Source organism: Musca autumnalis, unplaced genomic scaffold (assembly GCF_047663935.1).
Source record: "Musca autumnalis isolate F117 unplaced genomic scaffold, ASM4766393v1 scaffold_3, whole genome shotgun sequence".
NCBI classification, from domain to species: Eukaryota; Metazoa; Arthropoda; class Insecta; order Diptera; family Muscidae; genus Musca; species Musca autumnalis.
Window position 1 is genome coordinate 219652363 of NW_027411866.1, and position 19873 is coordinate 219672235.

Here is a 19873-nt window from a genome sequence, read left to right on the forward strand (position 1 = left end):
GTTATTAATACTTATTTGGCGCCACAGCTTCCTACTGTACTGCGTCACAAGAAATTAAGTGCTATGTTTTCAGGCCAAAGGGCATCGATAATGGCGCAGTTAACGCAGCCGTTACATCCCATATCTTTACAACAGCGAAGCTATGTACAGAAACACTGGATTTAATTGTTCATTTTAAAAAAGGTAACTACGACGTTGTAAGCCAAATAAAGTGTTATTGCCAATTGGTAACTACGCAACAGCCATAGCATGAAAACTGATGACGTTGCATGTTGTTGCCCGGGGAAACAAGAATGTCCATAAAGAAAATCTTGACGAACACGTTTAAGGGTATTTTTATGGTCGCTTGGCTAGCAGACGGACAGATGACAATAACCAGAAAAGGCCAAAACCAAAACAAGAATTAAAATGCGCTTCAACGCTTAAACATACTGTAGGAAAAAAGAGAGTTTTAATGTGGAAGAAAAACTCAAGAGCCAAATTTTGTAGAGAGTTTTTGAGAAAAAGAGAGGCTTATTCGTTACCCATCTAATACAACGGCTGGCCATAAGTGACGCCATAGAAATACCAAACCAAAACAAGGCAACAACGAGAAGCAAAGCAAGCACAACATAATGGAGAAACGTCAGTATACAATTGACATTTGAGTGTTTTACTTTGGTTTGTCAGAAAACGTCGTTCAGTGGGACAGACAGACACATAGTTTGTGTAAAAACAACCAGAAAAAAGAAAAACAAAGAATTGGTTGTTTTGTTTTTGTAATACTAACATCATACAAAAAGAAGACGACTCCAGAAGGAATCTGATAAAAGACACAAACAGAACAAACAAACGCGGAATATGTGGAAACTTTTATTACAAAGTGCAATTGTGTGTGCCGCACTAAGTTCGGTCTTGGCCATTGAATGTTATGTGTGCGATGGCTCGGATACCAGTAATCCCTTCCAGTGTGGCGAGTTTTTTGAACGTTTCGATGAACCCGATATTCAGCCACAAGACTGCTCCAATGTCCATGAAGCCAAATTCTGTATAAAACATGTGGGCCGTTTTGAGGGAGGTATTGGGGCCAAACGTTTCTGTTCTTCAAAAGATTTAGGCAACTATTGTGACTATGTACGCAACAAAGGTGATCGCATGGAATACAGATCGTGTATTTATACCTGCAGCACAGATGGGTGTAACACTGCCGCCAGTGTTTATCAACAACCTCTGCTCTCAGTGTTGAGTGTAGTGGTGGCAATGCTTGGTTTGTGGCTTAAAAATGTCTTCTAGAACATTTAGACCGCTACGTTGCTGGGACGCTTACATGACAATGGCTTCCAATAATTGTATTGGAGGAGAATTAACATTTGGGGCAAAAGGCAAATAAACTCCCAAAACAAGCTTCCCGAACAGCATTTTTTCAATAAACAACGACAATTGTTTCTGTCTCTCTTAGGTATTTCTCGAATAGCTTTACTTAAGTAAATATAGTCTATAAGTACACGAGACTTCTTCTCGGCACATTCCCTTCCTCAACTTAGCATTAAACAATTACTTTATTGTTAATAAATAAATGTAAAATAATTTAAGGAAATAAAATAAAGACAATTTTAACAAAAGAACAAAAAATGAACTTACAGTTGTTTAAATTTATTATTCACTTAACTTGGGTTTGATGTTTTCTTTTTGGTGTGTTTGCTTTTATTATTTGCTATTTTGTCACATTTTCTTTGTCTTCTTCTTTTTAATTTTCCTCCTCTTTCTTCGCTGTATTCCAGTGTCATCGTCGTTTTTAAGCCTGGAGTAAAAGAGAGCCATACTCATCGGTATGCAATAGTTGGCAACTCCATTTAAACTCATTCTCTCGTTTACTCATTCTCAATAATTTCAACTATTGCTTTGATTGTCAATTTCGACTCATTCGTTTTGACAACTACTAGAAAATCAGAAATATATACAAATTCTTTAACATCGGCTTATTCAGAAAAAAGTAATCAATTCAATATTCGACGTCGCATGACCTTTATAAAGATAAGAATTTCGATGTTATTGAATGAACAATTACACATCACACAATGCAATGCACCCTATATATTTTCTCAGTTAAAAGTTTACTTTATTTTGGAAGTTTAATGTGCATATTGTGCAGAAGATTCTTAAGACGCATTTACATCAAATTGGTCATTGAAGTCATTAGGTGTCCAATAAATGACGTATTTGTCTTTTAGGAACAGCTATTATCCAGCAAGTAACTAATCGTTCCAAAATCGATACGAATTTCGGTTGTATGAAGTGACTGGCATAATTTCTGAACGAAATTGGATCGAAGTACTATGTACTCGTACATATGTACATACATATGTATGTCCGATTTCAGAACGAAACCGGAAGAAAAAACATTGAAATAATAGAACAAAATTTTTCTTCCGAAAACTCTTTCCTAATTCGAAATGATATCTAAAAGAAATGTGTGAAACATATCACATAAAAAATCCAAAATTGTTAGATGTTTCGGACATTCGGTACTTGTTTTGTTTGTTAGCGTTAAAATAAACTGTACACATAAAAGCCCTGTTCCTTTACGTGCAAGAATATTCAAGTTTTACCACTTTTTACTCGAAAAGCGTTCCTTTACTTCAGACACCATGCTAGGTGCATAGACATAACTTCCACGGACATAACTCCCTAAATGATTTTGGGCGTTATGTCCAGTTTGCTTTGCGGACATAACTCAAAAAAAGAAGTACAAAAGCGTTAAGTTCGGCCGGGCCGAACTTTTCATACCCTCCACCATAAAATATTCTGAACTAAAATGGAATAATTAGTTTTCATTCCTGCCCCCAACTTTAAGTGCGTACGTTAAAATGTCAGATAATGTACATAAAATGCTTCATTCGGGAGGCCCTTTTTTATGGTGCTATGAAAAAAAACATGGACCTATGTTGACAGTTTTTGATGGGAGCCTTTAATGTCAAATAACTCCTAATTTGGCTAAAAATTATAGCTGAAATCCTCAAAATGCCGAAAATCTGTACATAACGTGGGAACTACAAATATCATTAACAGCTAGTTCGGATGTACCCCTATATGTGGGCTATACGAAAATATGAACTTAAATTAACAATTTTTGTTGGCTCTTAAATTTCAAATTACAGAAAGTTCGTCCAACAAATAAAGCTAAGGTACGGAAAATCGGGAGGTTTGTTTTGGGGCTATACCAAAACATGGACCTACGTTCGGTTAAACATTTTAAGTAAAATCCACAAAGTACCGAAAATCGGAAGATATCGTTATATTGGCGCTATGTTAAAAATTGTTGATGCAGACGTCATCTGTAATGTCAAATTACAGTTAGTTCGGTTTAATATTGTACCTAAAATCATCAAATTAATGAAAATCGTGAGGTACCGTTATATGGGGGTTTTATCCATACATGGACCTTTCTTGACAATTTTTGGTGGAGAGCTGTGGTGACCACTAAGAACTACAAATGTCAAATGTTCAAATTACAGCTAATTCGGTTAAAACTTGTAGGTAAAGTTCTCAAAATACCGAAAATTGGAAGGTACCGTTGTATGGGGCTATACCAAAACATGGACCTAAGTTCATAATTTTTTCGAATATAAGTTTTTTGGTCACTAAGAACCCTAAATATCAAATTATAGCTAATTCAAATTATAGCTATATTATATATATATATATATACCAAAACGTGGACCTATGTCCAAAAGTTTTGTTATATAAGTTTATTTACACTTAAGAACCCTAAATGTCAATTTATAGCTAAATTGGTCTGAAAATGTATATAGCTAAAAACGTCAAAATACCGTAAATCGGGGGTACCGTTATATGTGGGCTATACCAAAACGTGGACCTATGTCCACAAGTTTTGTTATGTAAGTTTATTGACACTTAAGAACCCTAAATGTCAAATTATAGCTAAATCGGTCTAAAAATTTAGCTAAAAATGTCAAAATACCGTAAATCGGGGGGTACCGTTATATAGGGGCTATACCAAAACGTGGACCTATGTCCACAAGTTTTGTTATGTAATTTAACTGACACTTAAGAACCCTAAGTATCAAATTATAGCTAAATTGGTCTGAAAATGTAGCTAAAAACATCAAAATACCGTAAATCGGGGGGTAACGTTATATGGGGGCTATACCAAAACGTGGACCTATGTCCACAAGTTTTGTATTATAAGTTTATTGACACCTAAGAACCCTAAATGTCAAATTATAGCTAAATCGGTCTGAAAATGTAGCTAAAAACGTCAAAATACCGTAAATCGGGGGGTACCGTTATATGGGGGCTATACCAAAACGTGGACCGACATAGCCCATCATCGAACTTGACCTGCCTGCAAACAAAAGAAGCATTTTCCCAAAATATCAGCGTCCTATCTAAATTTTTGTGGATGCTAGAGTGATTACCACAGACGGACGGACGTGCACAGATCGACTCAGAATTTTACCCTGATCAAGAATTTATGGGGTCGCAAATGAGTATTTCAATACGTTACAAACGGAAAAGCAAACTTAATATACCCTCCATACTATGCTGGAGGGTATAAACACAAGTAAAAAAGTATCAGTCGGCTTTGCCGACAGAGATATACCCTCAGCCTGTGTGAATTGAACGTCCATCTTTTGACAATATCGAATCAACGGATTACGGATTTTGTAGCCCTTTTTGAAATTTACCGACAAAAAATATATTTGGTTTGAAACTCAAAAGTGTTGCGGAGGATGTATTTTAAGGAATGGACCGACATAGTCCATTTTGGAAGTGGATGTCATTTTGGGATTCATTCCTTTTGATAGATTTATGCCCACCAGTCATTTCAGTTGGTCACCGTATAACTTAAAAATTTTGGGCCACGATGTCAGGAAGCATGGACTTGCCCACGAAAAACACAAACTCGCTTAAACAGGACCACAATGAAAAGCATCGGTATATTTTTTCAAAGGTTCGTCGAACACATCCCAAACCGCGCTTTAACAAAATTGTTGAAATTTTGTGGGGGTAACCTAACGAGAAGATCGATTTAAGAAGTAAAACTACATTTGGACAAAATATTAGGAGATCCAAGGTTTGCTCCGTTCAGCAGATATAGCGCGTATTATTATACCCTCAGCCTTTAGGCTAAAGAGGGTATTTACACTTTGATACGACCAAAAATGTGCCTCATCGAAATAATGGTTTTAGACCCCAAGTATGTTTGTACGATATCCGTTTCAGACAATTTAGAGTAGATCTAGCAATGTCCGTCCGTCTGTCTGTCTGGCAGGCTGGTGCGCACGATAACTCTCGAACGGGTCAATCGATTCGGTTCAAATTTTGGGTATCGAAATATTTTGTCCAGTTTCGATTTAAGTTCGAAGATGGGCTATATAGGTCAACTCCTTCAGGTACCTCCCCCACAAATGTTCAAAAATTGTCGCAAAACTTGTGCGCACGATAACTCTTGTAGGGAGTAACTGATTTGGTCCATACTTTGCACATCGTGTAATTTCTACCAAACTTAGATGAGGTTCCAATATGCACTCAATCGGTCCACTCCTTCGGGTACCTCCCACACACAATTTCGGAAAAGTTCAGTTTAGGACCTGGTCTCGAATCGCCTTGGTTTTTGATCACTCAAGTTGTATTCGCTGTCCTCTATACGACGCTTTAAGTTTCATTAGGGGCAAGTCGATACTTCCTGAGAAAATAGCCTGAAAGTTACAAAAAACCCTATGACACCGTATGTAGTGGTTGGAGCGCAAGAACGAATCTGCCGATTTGGTCCAAAATTTGGCTTTCGTAATATTTTTTCCAAACTTAGTTCAAGTTCAAAGATGGATTATATCGGTCCACTCCTTCCGGTACCTCCCCCACAAAAGTTCAAAAATGTTCGGAAAATTTGTGCGCACGATAACTCTTGAAGGGAGTAACCGATGTGGTCCATACTTTGCACATTATGAACTTTCTACCAGACTTAGATGAGGTTCCAATATGGACTCAATCGGTAAACTCCTTAGAGTACCTCCCACACAAAATTTCAGAAAAGTTCAGTTTAGGACCTGGTCTCGAATCGCCTTGTTTTTTGTTTTAACATTTTGTTTTCACTGTGCCCTATACGAAGGTACAAGTTTCCTCAGGGACAAGTCATTACTTCCTGAGAAAATAGCCTGAAAGTTGAAAAACAAACCCTATGACACCATATTTATGGGTGGAAGCGCAAGATAATTCTCGAACGGAAATGCCAATTCCGGCCAAAATTTGGCCTTTGTAATATTGTTTTCAAACTTACTTTAAGTTCGTAGATAAGCCATATCGGTCCACTTTTTCAAGTACCTACCCCACAAAAGTTCAACAATATTCGGAACAATTGTGCGCACGATAACTCTTGATGGTAGTGACCTATTCGGTCCATACTTTACACATTCTCATAATATCTACCAGATATAGATCAGGTTCGAATATGGACTATATATGTCCACTCCATCCCGTACCTCCCACACAAAATTTTGGATAAGTTCACTTTAAGACCTGCTATTGAATCACTTTAATTTTTGTTGAAACAGACTACATTCGCTGCCTCAATTAGGATGGTAAAAGTTGTTTCAGGGGCAAGTCCATACTTCTTGAGAAAACAGCCCGAAGGGTGTAAAACCCCCTATGGAACCTCCATGGTCTATGACGGTCCATTCCTTTAAGTACCTTTTCCGCAAAATTTGTGAACTTTAATCCTAATCAACATTTTTGTCGGTTCATACGACCAAAATTTTGAAACCCCCTAAATACACAAGTTTTTTGTGAAAGTGTTCCAATTTACACAGGCTGAGGGTATATCTCTGTCGGCAAAGCCGACTGATGCTTTTTTACTTGTTTTAGTTACATTTTTTAATTTTGGGGGTGGGGGAGGTACCGCAAGGTGCGCACCGATAGTGCCATTCTACAAACATAAAGTTTGTTTGGACTAAATATTACGAAGGCCAAATTTTGGACGAATTGGCTGATCCGTTCGAGAGTTATCGTACCCATAGTACCATAGGGATTTTTACAGCTTTCGGCCTATTTTCTCAGGAAGTAGGGACTTGCCCCTAAAAAAACTTGCACCGTCGTAATGGGGGCAGCGAATACAAGTTGTTACAACAAAGATAAAAGCGATTCGAAAGCAGTCCTTAAACGGCATTTTGTCGAAATTTTTGTGTGGGAGGTGACTGAAGGTGTTGACATATATAGTCCATATTCAAGCCTGATCTATGTCTCGTAAAAATATTACGATGTGCAAAGTACGGACCAAATCCGTTACTGCCTTCAGGAGTTATCGTTGGTACAAATTTTTCGAATATTTTCGAACTTTTGTGGGTACCTAAAAGAATGGACCGATATGGCTCACTTTCGAACTTGAACTAAGTTCAGACAAAATATTACGATGTACAAATTTTAGATCGAATCGGCAGATCAGTTCGAGAGTTATCGCGCGCTCCGACCGCTACACATTGTGCCATAGGAGATTTTTAGAACTTGCTGGCTATTTTCTCAGGAAGTATAGACTTGCCCCATATAAAACTTAAACGATCCGAGAGCAGGTCCTAAGCTGAACTTCTCCGAAATTTTGTATGGGAGGTACCCGAAGGAGTGGACCGATAGGGTCCATTTGGAACCTCATCTATGCATGGTAGAAATTTTACGATGTCCAAAGTATAGAAAACAAGTAAGAAAGTATCAGTCAGCTGAGCCGACAGAGATATACCCTCAGCCACGTACCCGAAGAAAAAAGTTAACACAATACTTCTGTAGGTTTTTTAGCAGTTGGGAAAATTTTCCAGGATGGAAAGGGCCGCAAAAAACTACATGTTGCAACAAAATTCAGAATGATCCAAGACGAGTGCATTTTTTCCAAACTTTGGGTAGGGTGTACCCATAGGAGTGATCCGATGTAGTACATATTCGGACCTAATACAAATATGTAGGAAATATTTGTTTTCTTTATTAGTCTATAAATATGTTCCTTACATAATATATAATTAAATATGTTGTACTTAATTTTCTGAATTTAAATATATTAAAATTTTACTTTGCAATTTACAAAGTTTGAGCTAAATTGATTTCTCTCTTAAAGGGTTATTTTACACATTAGCCAGTTTAGGTGGTGCCGCTAGGATTTTCTGGACCTTTTTGGGTCATTATCTCAGGAAGTATGGACTTTCTCACGAAAAAAATTACAACATCGTAACAGGGGTCGCAAGTGAAACCTGCTGCGTCACAAATTAATAAGATCAGAGAGGAGTTGTTAAACTATACTTTTTCTAAATTTTGTGTGGGAGGTACTCAAATGAGTGGACCGATATAGTCTATATTAGAACTCGATCTATGCCTGAAAGTAATATTACCAAAAGCAAAGTTTGGCTCAATTCGGTTATCATGTTATCATGCCCACAATCTTGGCAAAAAATGTTGAACCTTTGTGGGGGAGGTACCGGAAGGAGTGGACCGATATGTTCTATCTTCGAATTTAAACTAAGTTTGGACAAAATATTGAAAGACCCAAAATTTTAATCAAATATCTTGATCCGTTCGAGAGTTATCGTGCACTCCAACTACGACACATGGTATTATATGGGTTGTTTCCAGTTTTCGTGCTGAGGATATATGGACTTGCTCCTGAAAAAAATTATATCGTCGTAATGAGGGTAGTGAATGCAAGTGCCTGCAACAAAAATCAAAGCGATTCGAGAGCAGGCCTTAAACTGCACTTAAGCAAAATTTTGTGTGGGAGGTACCCGAAAGAGTGAACCAATAGGGTCCATATTGGAACCTCATATATGTCTGGTAGAAATGTCACGATGTGCAAAGTATGGACTAATTCGGTTACTCCCTTCAAGAGTTATCGTGCGGACAATTTTTCCGAACATTTTTGAACTTTTGTGGGGGAGGTACCTGAAGGAGTGGACCGATACGGCCCATCTTCGAACTTAAATCAAATCTGGATAAAATATTTCGATACCCAAAATTTGAACAGAATCGATTGATCCGTTCGAGAATTATCGTGCGCACCAGCCAGACAGACAGACGGACAGACGGACGGACATTGCTAGATCGACTCAAAATTGTCTGAAATGGATATCGTACAAACATACTTGGGGTCTAAAACCATTATTTCGATGAGGCACATTTTTGGCCGTATCAAAGTGTAAATACCCTCTTTAGCCTAAAGGCTGAGGGTATAAAAATCGGTTAATCCCTTCAAGAGTTATCGTGCGCACAAATTTTCCAAACGTTTTCGAACTTTTGAGGGGGAGGTACCTGAAGGAGTAGACCGATATGGCCCATCTTCCAACTTAAACTAAGTTTGGACAAAATAATACGAATGCAAAATTTTGGGCCAAATCGGCTAATCCGTTCGAGAGTTATCGTGCGCACCAGCCAGACAGACAGACATTGCTAAATCGACTCCAACTTGTCTGAAACACACATTTCGTCCAAACATACTTGGGGTCCAAAACCATTATTTCGAAGAGGCACATTTTGCCCGTATGAAAGTGTATATGGTAAATTTCAAATTTCTTTTGCAATTCCATTGGAAGAAATGTTAAAAAATTTTTTGCGAGCACATCCGCAATTTTTGGAACATAGATTAAGAAAAAAGTCGTGGTTTTAAATCTGTTCGCGTTCACAAAATTGGATGCTGGGCTCCAAAGTTATGGGGGGTTTTATTCCCTTATAAAGAACAAATATTTAAAAATTCAATTTTTGCTGTAATAAGAAAATGTATATATAAGGCGTTAACAGCAATTAATATCTATCCGTAGATGCCTAAATATCTACTAAATGAATTTCTATTTTCGCGGGAAATCAAGAAATACTGAAAAAATCTTGGAGTAAATTTAATTTATTCTAATTTAGAGTACAAATAAAACTCGAAAAAATAAATTAGAAATACGTACAGATTCTAGACAACGCGTAAAAAAATAAGAGACCAAAATTTTAACGATAGAATTTATAACTGCCATATTACAGCAACAACAAAAGACGAAAACTTAGTGTTGGAAATTATTTCAATAATATATTATTTTGTTTAATACGAAAATAGAAAAAAACATTTTTGGGAGTTATTCTACTATTTCGCTAAATTTCGATGCAAGGAATGACGGACTTCGCTGAAACTTCTGCAGGGAAAACGCGATGACAAACCCGAAAGTGTATTTGCTTACTTTGATAAACAATAGGATTATGAAATAGAAAGTAATATTGAAATTATAACCAAAAAGTTAAAAAACTTATAATTCGCGAATTCGTTAAAATCAGTTAAGGCGCATGTGCTTTTCAGATACAGCGAGTGCATCTCTATCAATATGTAGCGATTTTTCCACTTTTCATTCAGCGGCCAAAGTGTGCCGTCAGCTGCATCTTACTGTTCAAAAAACCTTTATGTGGGAAAAAATTGCGCGATGTACAAAGGATTATAAGGCGCATCCGATTTCAGTGACCGCCTATAAAAAATACGTCATTATAACAAATTTCAAACAAATTCGTCAATAACCGCGGATGTGCTACCAAATTCTATTTTATACGAAATACGAATATTACTCCAGAATCTCGGTAATTTATGCCACACGGTTTTGGAAAATAATATAATCGCGTATAAAGGATTCCATTTATGTAAAAACAACCAAAGAAAATCGCGGTTCAATGCGCGGAATCATCAAAATATAATTTTGCAGAATTTCCTACTTTCAAGCTATCTATATCTGGCGTTTTAGTGGATGGATTCGAACGCGGAAGGGTTCATCAGATCCGGCGCGTAAAAAAACTAAAATCACGCGGGGTTCAAGGGTACCTGAGTCACAGTTGTAAATTTTGAAGCCAAAAAATAGGTTTTTGAAGAAAATTTACGCACCAAAATTTGGACTTTGGACTCCTATTACTAGGGAGCTATATGAAGCACACTCATGATATATACATCAAACAACGTGGAACCATGAGTTCTACAATCCAATAAATAGTTTGCGTAATTATCTGGTTGCGCCCTCTAATTATAAGAAAAATTCAAAAAACCCAGATTTCAAAACTTCAAAATGTCAGCATCGATTTTAGGGGGATGCAGTGTATATACCGAAAAGTCATACATTAGAGCCATGTTGTCCAAGGAGTATTCTTCAATTCTTTCTTTGAGCTCAGGTCTGAATTTTCCGTGGTTTGACCAGAAATCAAGAAAGAACACAAAAAAACTTGTAAACTTCAACACATTTTTACCCATTTTTTAATATTACCACGAACACAGCTTCCACGAAAATTATTTGTTATGGTCCATATTATGAGATCGTGGCTAAAACACTTCAATTAATATAAATATATTCATATTTTATAAAATATATTAACAGTTCGCGTATTATTAAATGGTGAACCTCAACTTCAACGATTGTAAAACATTTTTGAATATTACCATATACCCTCGTTAGCATAAATGCTGAGGGTATAAAAAAATTGCGGACAAAACCCCCAACGATTTTTTCTTAATTTTAAAATTATTTCTTTGCTTAATTTTGATGTTTGTAATTATAAAAATTGCTATACATTTTGGAGTAGTAGTTAGAATGTAAGCGGAATTATACATTTGAGAATGCCTAAGTGCCAACCAATACTGAAATATCCACAAAATCATCCTGATTTCATAAAATTATTTAAAAACGAAATTATGCCCGAAGTCTTATCAGGAGGGTGCTTACACCTGGGAAGTTTTTGCGGATTCTGAAACTACAATGTTCATAGATGAGAAAAACCAAAAAAAAAAATCGCCGGAGCGCTTTTTAAATAAATCGCGATTCAAGTTGAAATTTTTTAGGGTTTTTTAGGTGTTCACAATTTTGCTTGGAAACCGCAAGTCCTTTCGAAACGGGACTAAAGAAAATGTTGTAGCTATAAAAATCCTCTACAAGATCGATTCGTAGTTTTTACCGTTATTGAGATATAGAAGCTCAAATTAGGACAATGGATTGATTGTATCGCCTCCATTTCATCCCCTGAATATTTCACGATCATCACCAAAAACTAATCATTTCTATTCTGGCCCGAACCCAACCTCCTTAAAAAATTCGTTACAATCGGTCCATAATTGCAGCCTTAAGATTCTTTGCAATTTTTAATGGACGGACACACATCGCTAAATCGCTTTATCTCGTCGAAATATGAATTTTGGCATACCAAATAAGGGGTCTAGGACGAATATTTCGTGGTGTTACGTAAACTTTTGGAGAGACAATATGTAGCATGGGATAAAAATGTGGTTCTCTACACAGAACCCATTATATATTGGGCAGTTGGCCCGTTATCTAGCAAACACTTTATTGCAATTTACATCAGAGGAAAGGTCAGTAGTTTTTTCCATATGTAGGCTACTTTGCGAAATATATATGTCCTCAAGGAATTAAAATATCGACCAAAAATAACATTTTTATATTTTTCATACAAAAGTAATGGTCCATTTCACCCGCTAAAGAATATCAGATCATCATTCAAAATTGTAGGCATCTTTTTCGACCTATACTCTTACCCGGTGCAAAATTTTGTAACTATTGATGTATAATTGCGACTTCTAGCGAGTTTATTATTACACTACAAACAAATAACGGAATATATTAGGCTGTAACTCTGTTATCTGATCATGCACACCAACATAATTGGCATCAATTGAAAGGTCAAGCGTTCCACTTTCAAGTATATCTCACTTGTCCGGAATGTCACTTCCAGGAATTAAGATATAAGCTGTATATTCAAAATTTTCACAATTTTCACACAAAAGTTTTGGTCCATTTAACCCTCTAAATATTATCCGATCGCCATCTCAAATTGCAAGCTTCTCCTTTGTGATATACTCTTACCTTATTTAAAATTACGCGTTGATCGGACTATTATTGAGACCTACAGAGCCGCTAGAAAATTGGATAAATATTATGTTTTTGGTCCATTTCACCCGCTAAATATTTCACGATCATCACCAATAAGAATAGGGATCTATTCTGATCTGAACCCGACCTCCATACAAAATTTCGTTACGATCGGTCCATAATTGCGGCCTGGAGCGTGTTTACAATTTATAATGGACAGACGGGCGGACGGAGGGACGGACGGACACACATCTCAAAATCGTTTTATCTCGTCGAGATATGAAGATTGGTATACCACATTGGGGGTCTCCGACGAATATTTCGCGGTGTTACATGAATTTTTACCAAAACAAACTTATAATACCCTTTTCCACATTGTGGTATAGGGTATAAAAATTATTCTTTTAATCGATCGACTTTCAAAGTATTCGCATATTTTTACAAACATTTTTAATTTTCTTTAATTGTGAAAATATTTGTTAAGAAAATCGAAAATCAAAACTAATTTCGACTGCGGCGCTTTTCGTTTTTCAAAATGTATTTGAATATCTTTACAAAAACGTGTATCTTCTTAAATTGTGAAAATATTTTTTTAATTTGCGCAATTTTTTCAAAACAATGTGGAATCCATTTAGCATTGTCTGCCTGTGTCTCTGGCTGGTTGGAGCGCACCATAAATCTCGAACGAAGTAACCGATTTCTTCCAAATTTTGCAAATGTCAATATATCTTCCAAACTTTGCTTACGTTAGAAGATGACTTTATTTATCTCAAGTTCTTTATTGGCCCAAAAGTTCGAAAGTTCATACTTCCTGAAGAATGGCCACTAAAGTGTGAAAACCCCAAAAAATATTTTTTGAGAAAATATGGTTTAGATGAGTAGGCGATATTCGGTATCCTGTCTATAGAAGCAAGCCTTGAATGATGTCTATAAAAAATTCACAGCTGGAGTTCTAGAACATTCGAACATTTATCTCAGGAAATATTGAATTGCGCACGCAAAACCTTATTTAAGAGGGGAAATAGATAAGTTTGCGTCCTGGCCAACGTGTAGTGTTGCCAGACGCCAGTTGGCATTTTTATAGCCTACACCACAATGTGGAAATGGCATTATAAGTTTGTTTTTTTTTTTCGAAAAATTCATGTAACACTGCGAAATATTCGTCGTAGACCCCCCATGAGGTATACCAAAATTCATATCTCGACGAGATAAAGCGATTTTGATATGTGTGTCCGTCCATCCCTCCGTCTGTCTATTATAAATTGTAATCAAACTCCACTGCGCAATTATGGACCGATCGTATGGAGGTCGGGTTCACACTGATATTCACACCGATGACCGAGGTGATGATCGAAAAATATTTAGTGGTTGAAATGGACCAAAAACAATATTTTTACCGATTTTGTAGCGGTCTGATCGGCGAGAAATTTTGAGTAGAGTTAGGATTTAGCGTAAAGAGGAAACTTGCAATTTAACAGGATGAACAGATAATATTTAACGGGTTAAATGGACCAAAACTTTTGTGAAAAATTTTTAAAATTTTGAGTGTAACAATTAAAAAAGTGGAGATGTCCGCAAAGCGGACACCTATATGTATGGGTCTACGACCATTATTTCGAAGCGTTTCAAACTTTTTGGCCAGGACCAACTTATAATACCTTCCCCACATAGTGTGCAAGGCAAGCAATTTTGAATTTAATATGGGTTTGTCCATTGAAATTTGGTTGAATGGTTTATAATCCCGGATCTTAAATATTTTCACGGTTAATCGGTGTAAAATGATAATCGATTCTCGGATAATCGATGTTCGACTGTACTTTATCAGTGCCTCAAGTAAAATTTATTTGTTTTAATTCGCATACACTCCCTTAACTATTTAAGCTTTGACACTCAATTTACCAAACTTGTTTACCTGCATATGTTTGTACATTCATTTCACCCACAATCCCCTCAAAAACAACTTTGTATTAATTTTCAACCAAAACCCAGTCAATCTCATCACATCTAAGCTGACAACATTTAATTTTCGCTAATTAATAGAATTTTAACAACAAAACTAAATGTAATAAATTACCAAATCGAAACGCTCATTACTCTAATCATCAATGACGTTTGTTTGGTTTAATTTATAGCTGTTGATTTGTTGTTCGTAAATGTTGTTGCTTGCTGATCACTCTTTATAGAATTGGTTTTAATTTCAAGTTCCACTTTTAAGTTTGCCATTACTTTTTTGCTTCTGTATTTTTTCATTCATTTTGGTTGAGTATTTTTGTAAAGCTTCCCACAACAATCAATTGACGACAACAATGACAGTAAAGATAAGTATATCGTCATGCAACCAACCAACCACCGCTGTCAAATGTGTGTCAATCTAAATTCGATCATGTAAAATGATCTCAATTATTGACATCTTATATAGATGTCTATAGATTTGTTGGAAGTTTTGCGCAAAACCCATACATGTAAGCTTACAAATAATATATTGGAATGTAATTACGTTGTATTGGTATTATTAACCAAACAATCAGTGTAAGTACATCACAGTGGTTTCGAAGCTTTACTTTCATTATTTCCTATGTACGTATATTCGCTCATGTAACCACTGCAAAGTTTGCATGATGCTGACTTAGTTAACACTCCAATTCCCATTGGATATGGTGGCCTACATAATTATTGATTGACTGGCTGGCTACTGGGTCCATAATAACCAAGTACACCAAGCCCATATTGTGGCTTAATTCAACACAGCCACTTGCATAGCATTGGCAAAATTCATTATGAGGAATATTGGCTGTTGTAGTGTGAGATTTTCCAACGATCAGTGCGAATGCGTTGTATGGAGATGTGATGAATGTGAATGATATAAATTGAAATTGAATGTTTTGCTCCACGAGAATGTGTGGCATAGTTTGTCGATCAGTAGTTCGTTATTTTGTGTTGCTGCGGTTTGTTTGGTTGGTTATGCGGCAACGGTAATGACTTTTGAAAGTTGTTTTTATACATACTTAAATACATATGCACGTATGTATGTACATATCGACACACATGATTGTCAGTTGTTTGCTAGCTAATGTCATTGTAGGCTTTTTTAATCATTGTCATTTTTTTTTTTTGTTCGCAAAAAGTCTATGTCACTGTGTCACCTTTCATATGCTAATGTAATTTTTATCGAAACATAAAACAAGTACATCGTCGGTATACTCATTGGTCAAAAAGAATGAAACTGTCTGCCATTGTGAGATTTGTGCGAAAAATAAAGAGTGTGTAATGAGAATTTTTGAAAAGTTCCCACACGGTAGGAATTTGTGAATCAATTTGCCGCATTACAAAAGGCTTAAATAGCCGATATAAGGTTTATTGTCGTTATAATATTTGTGGTTATTTTTTGGCGGAAGTCTCAAACAATAGGAACATGTATTGCATTTCCCATACGCTTTTTAATATCAAGGTCGTACGAAATTCATGTAAATCTTATTCTCATGACAACTTCTTTTGTATTTTTATACTTTTAAGGACGTAAGCGGTACATATGTGCTGCGAATAAGCAGTCGGGGACGCCTCGGGTTGATAATTGCAGAATAAATGTCCGAGTGACTACAATCCTATTGGGACTTGAACTTCAGAACTTCAGAATTTGATTTTCCTGGTTTTTCATCACCGAAATTTAATTTATTTGATTTCTTTGGTAGAGGTTCGTATTACCCAAGAATTAATCTGCCTTCATTTGTACGCATTAGCCACAGCATATTCCACTCAACTGGCCCAACTTCTTAATCAAAGCACTCCTCGTCCCGATAACATATCAGGATAATGGCAAAACATTGCCCACTCCATGCAAACAGCCGCAAAATCAGTACTTGGATACCAGAGACCTCCACCAAGGAATCAATGGTATGACCAGGAGTGTCGTGCTGCTACCGATCTACAATCAGTTGCAACGCGTAGCGCCCCAGAGAGGTATCAGGAGAAAAGGAGAGAGGAGAAACTCTTTTCCGCAGGAAAAAGAGGGAGATGGAAAAGCGGTAGTGTGACCAAATCGAGATATACAGGACACAGAATGAAGTCCGAAAATTCTATCAAAGAGTGAAACATCAAACTGATGGCTTTGCATCTGGAACATCCTCCTGTAGAGACCAGCAAGGTAATCTGGTAACTGATACAGATAGTGTGCTAAGTATATGGAAAGAGCATTTGTCCAAACTGTTGGTATCCAATAGTAGCGAAGTCGACGAAGATACCACAGATCCAATTCCAGAAGATGGTATTGAATGTATACCACCCGGCCAAGATGAGCTAAAGACAGCAATAAACCGGCTGAAGAATAATAGGGCAGCAGGAGCTGATGGCCTACCAGCCGATCTGTTTAAAACCGGAAGCGACACGCTGATAAGGTGTATGCATCAGCTGGTTAGCTCCATCTGGCAGGAAGAACGCTTTCCCGACGATTTTAACTTGAGCATCCTGTGTCCCGTCCATAAGTAAGGGGATAAGACTTTATGCTCCAACTATAGGGGCATAAGTCTTCTCTCTATCGCCTACAAGATAGTGTCAGGGATATTGTGCGAACGACTAAAGCCCATGATCAACGAAATAATTGGACCATACCAATGTGGCTTTAGACCTGGCAAATCCACCATTGACCAGATATTTACCCTGCGGCAAATCCTGGAGAAGACCCAAGAGATGCAGATCGACACATATCACCTTTTTGTCGATTATAAAGCAGCATTCGACAGTCCCCTCCGATCAAAGGTATTCCATTCAATGTGTGAATTTGGTATCCCCGCAAAGCTCATTCGGCTTTGTAAAATGACTGTAACTGACACAAGATCTTCAGTTAAAATAGGAAAGAACTTCTCCGAAGAGTTTTGTAACAAAAGAGGTTTCAGGCAGGGAGACGGCCTTTCGTGTGATCTTTTTAACATCCTGCTAGAAAAGGTTATACGAGAGGCAAACGTTAAAAGAAATGGCACAATATACACCAATAGCCACATGTTACTTGCTTATGCTGATGATATAGACATCATGGGACGATCAGTTAAAGAAGTAACTGAGACCTTTATGAAGGTCGAAGGAGAATCTGCTAAAGTGGGTCTGGCGGTAAACGGTGAGAAGACCAAGTTGATGGTTCTGACGCGCAATGCGTTCATTGAGATCGGACCAACTGTTGAAGTTGGTTCCTATAATTTTGAGGTAGTAAAAGACTTCGTATACCTCGGCACCGCCTAAAACACAACAAACGACATCAATTGTGAAATAAAAAGAAGAATTGTATTGGCCAACAGATGCTACTTTCGCTTAAGTAAGCACTTTAAAAACAAAGCCACAATTCGTCAAACAAAAATAACGCTTTATAAAACACTGATACTACCCATGCTGATGTATGTTTCCGAAGCCAAGTACCAATCAGCTAAGGCAGTGCTTGGCGTGTTTGAGAAAAAAATTCTCCGAAAGATGTACGGGCCAATCTGCGTTGACGGTGAATATCGACGCCGTATGAACAACGAGCTGTATCTGCTATACAACGACATCAATATAGTTAAACGTATCGAGATGCAGCGATTGCGTTGGCTTGGCCATATAATAAAAAGGCGTATAAATTCGGGCCACATGGCGGTGCACGCAGAATTGGCAGCCCAAAGAATAGATGGCGCAAACAAGTGGATGAAGAGATGACAAAGCGCGGTATTCCAGAAAGCGAAGCACTAAACAGAGAGAATTGGAGACCTTTTTTTAGTTCGGTCTATGGAACAAATGTTCTGTAATGCGCCAGCTTAGAAGTTTTGTCACATTTTGATCATCTGAAGATTGAACAAGTAAGAAAAGCGTTAAGTTCGGTCGGGCCGAACTTTTTATACCCTCCACCACAAATTTCAGCCATTTCGGTGGATTAATGTGGCCACAACCTTCAAAATACCGAAATTCGGAAGGTACCGTTCTATGGGGGCTATATGATGGTGTGGACCTATACCTACAAATTTCTGGGGGAAGTTTTATACGCCTAAAGAAGACTAAATACCAAATTTCAGCCATCTCGGTGTGATAATGAGGCTAAAACGTTTAAAATATCGAAAATCGGGAGATATTGTATTATGGGGGCTATATCAACACGTGGACCTATATATACATTTTATGGTAGAAATGTTTCTTAGCCTCTGGAAACACAAAATACAAAGTTACAACCGATTCTTTGGTCAAATGGGTCTAATACATTCAAAATATATTAAAATGACGCGTACTTTATAAGGGGCCTTATGTGGGGGCTATACCAAAACGTGGACCTATATAACCCAACTTTGGTAGGAATATTTTTTGGCCTCTGGAGACACAAAGTACCAAATTACAACCAATTCGGTGGTAAAATGGGCCAAATATCTTAAAAATTCCTTAAAACGACGACGCGTCACGCGTCATTTTGTATGGGGGCTATACAAAAGCGTGGACCTACATAGCCCGCTTTCAATACCAAAAGTCCTACGTAAATATAACATATTTTCCCAAAATTTCATCAACCTACGTCAATCCGTTCGGACGCTAGAGTGATCAAGAATATGTATACTTTGTGGGGTCTACAATGATTATTTCGAGTAGTTACAAACGTAGTGACAAACTTAATATACCCCCATCCTATGGTGGAGGGTATAAAAATGCTTAATCAAAAAAGTGTCATGCAGGTGTTTGAAAAGTGATTAGAATTATGTATCTTCTGATTATATTTTGAACAGCTAGGTGATTAAACACTGATTGTTTTTTTTTCAAACATAACACTTTCTACTAGAGTTGGGTAACCTAGTTCCTTGTACTAGTGCCAAAACGTATGAGTAACACCATGAAATATAACGTGTGATGTTAAGTATACGCAGTTTGTTCAAAGAAAAAATGTGGGCCGTTGGAACTGCGAAGTGAACTAGATAGTTCCATATAGTTCCTTTGGCACAACTCTACTTTCTACAAAACTTTGATATAAATATCACGTATAATATTATGAATATTGACAAGGAAAACACATG

The 19873-nt window shown here is 37.1% G+C and overlaps 2 protein-coding genes and 1 long non-coding RNA gene across 3 annotated transcripts in view; 2 read left to right on the top strand and 1 right to left on the bottom strand.

The window, feature by feature from the left end:
• Positions 1 to 1758, bottom strand: part of ogre (optic ganglion reduced) — a 98631-nt gene extending 96873 nt beyond the window's left edge. The window contains exon 1 of the mRNA XM_073976888.1: positions 1621 to 1758. The gene's annotated coding sequence lies outside the window, so the exon portion shown is untranslated. The remainder of the gene's footprint in view (positions 1 to 1620) is intronic.
• bou (glycosylphosphatidylinositol anchored membrane protein boudin) lies at positions 347 to 1611 on the top strand. The gene has a single exon (XM_073976890.1). It carries the CDS (start codon positions 841 to 843, stop codon positions 1270 to 1272), a length of 432 nt encoding a protein of 143 aa, XP_073832991.1. The 5' UTR covers positions 347 to 840; the 3' UTR covers positions 1273 to 1611.
• A 13996-nt stretch (positions 1759 to 15754) lies between the features above and the next one.
• The window catches only part of LOC141398994 (uncharacterized), a 62010-nt gene continuing 57891 nt past the window's right edge, over positions 15755 to 19873 (top strand). The window contains exons 1-2 of the long non-coding RNA XR_012411744.1: positions 15755 to 15835; positions 16377 to 16554. This is a non-coding gene — a long non-coding RNA (uncharacterized lncRNA). The remainder of the gene's footprint in view (positions 15836 to 16376; positions 16555 to 19873) is intronic.

Excerpts from the sequence above, each read along its gene's own strand:
- bou (XM_073976890.1), top strand. The coding sequence starts at position 841 with ATGTGGAAACTTTTATTACAAAGTGCAATTGTGTGTGCCGCACTAAGT.